The 439-nt window shown below is 62.0% G+C and overlaps 1 protein-coding gene across 1 annotated transcript in view; it reads right to left on the bottom strand.

Moving 5' to 3' along the window:
* LOC103797371 (G protein-coupled receptor kinase 5-like) overlaps window positions 1–439 on the bottom strand; it is a gene marked incomplete at both ends in the record, with an annotated part of 2,856 nt that overhangs the window by 1,683 nt on the left and 734 nt on the right. Inside the window, 2 exon segments of the mRNA XM_009069591.1 lie at window positions 4–130; window positions 251–328. Coding sequence (XP_009067839.1) covers window positions 4–130; window positions 251–328 — 205 coding nt within the window.

The raw sequence follows: 439 nt of genomic DNA, 5'->3' as shown, positions 1-439 counted from the left end.
GCACCCCCTGCCTTGGGCTGGGCACTCACCGCAGGCAGCTGCTGAACAGGTCCTTGCAGGGGCTCTTCTGCAGGTCCTGCAGGCACTGACTGGCGTGGGGTTGGCCCACCTTGGGTAGGAAATCCAGGGACTGCCCAGGGGAGCAGAGGGATCACACCCATGCCCCAGATGCATTGTTCCTGCAACCCACCCGTGATCCCATCCCATCCTCACCTCATCCTGGTGGGAGGAAATCCTCCCTGGGACTCACCTCCTGCCTCAGGAACCTATGGATGATCTCCTCTCCCATCTGCTTCCTCTTCTCGTCTGGGGAGAGCTCATACTCCTCCTGGGATGCCCGAGGAGAGGAGGGTGCTGCAGACAGGGACACTGGGCAGAGCTCTGCCCTGTGTTCCCCACCGACTCCCCACCTCCCCAAATGAGACATGGGGCAAGGAAG

Source organism: Acanthisitta chloris, unplaced genomic scaffold, assembly GCF_000695815.1.
Source record: "Acanthisitta chloris isolate BGI_N310 unplaced genomic scaffold, ASM69581v1 scaffold41320, whole genome shotgun sequence".
In the NCBI taxonomy this organism is placed as follows: domain Eukaryota; kingdom Metazoa; phylum Chordata; class Aves; order Passeriformes; family Acanthisittidae; genus Acanthisitta; species Acanthisitta chloris.
Note: the sequence above shows the minus strand (reverse complement) of the source record. Positions and strands in the feature narration are given on the sequence as shown.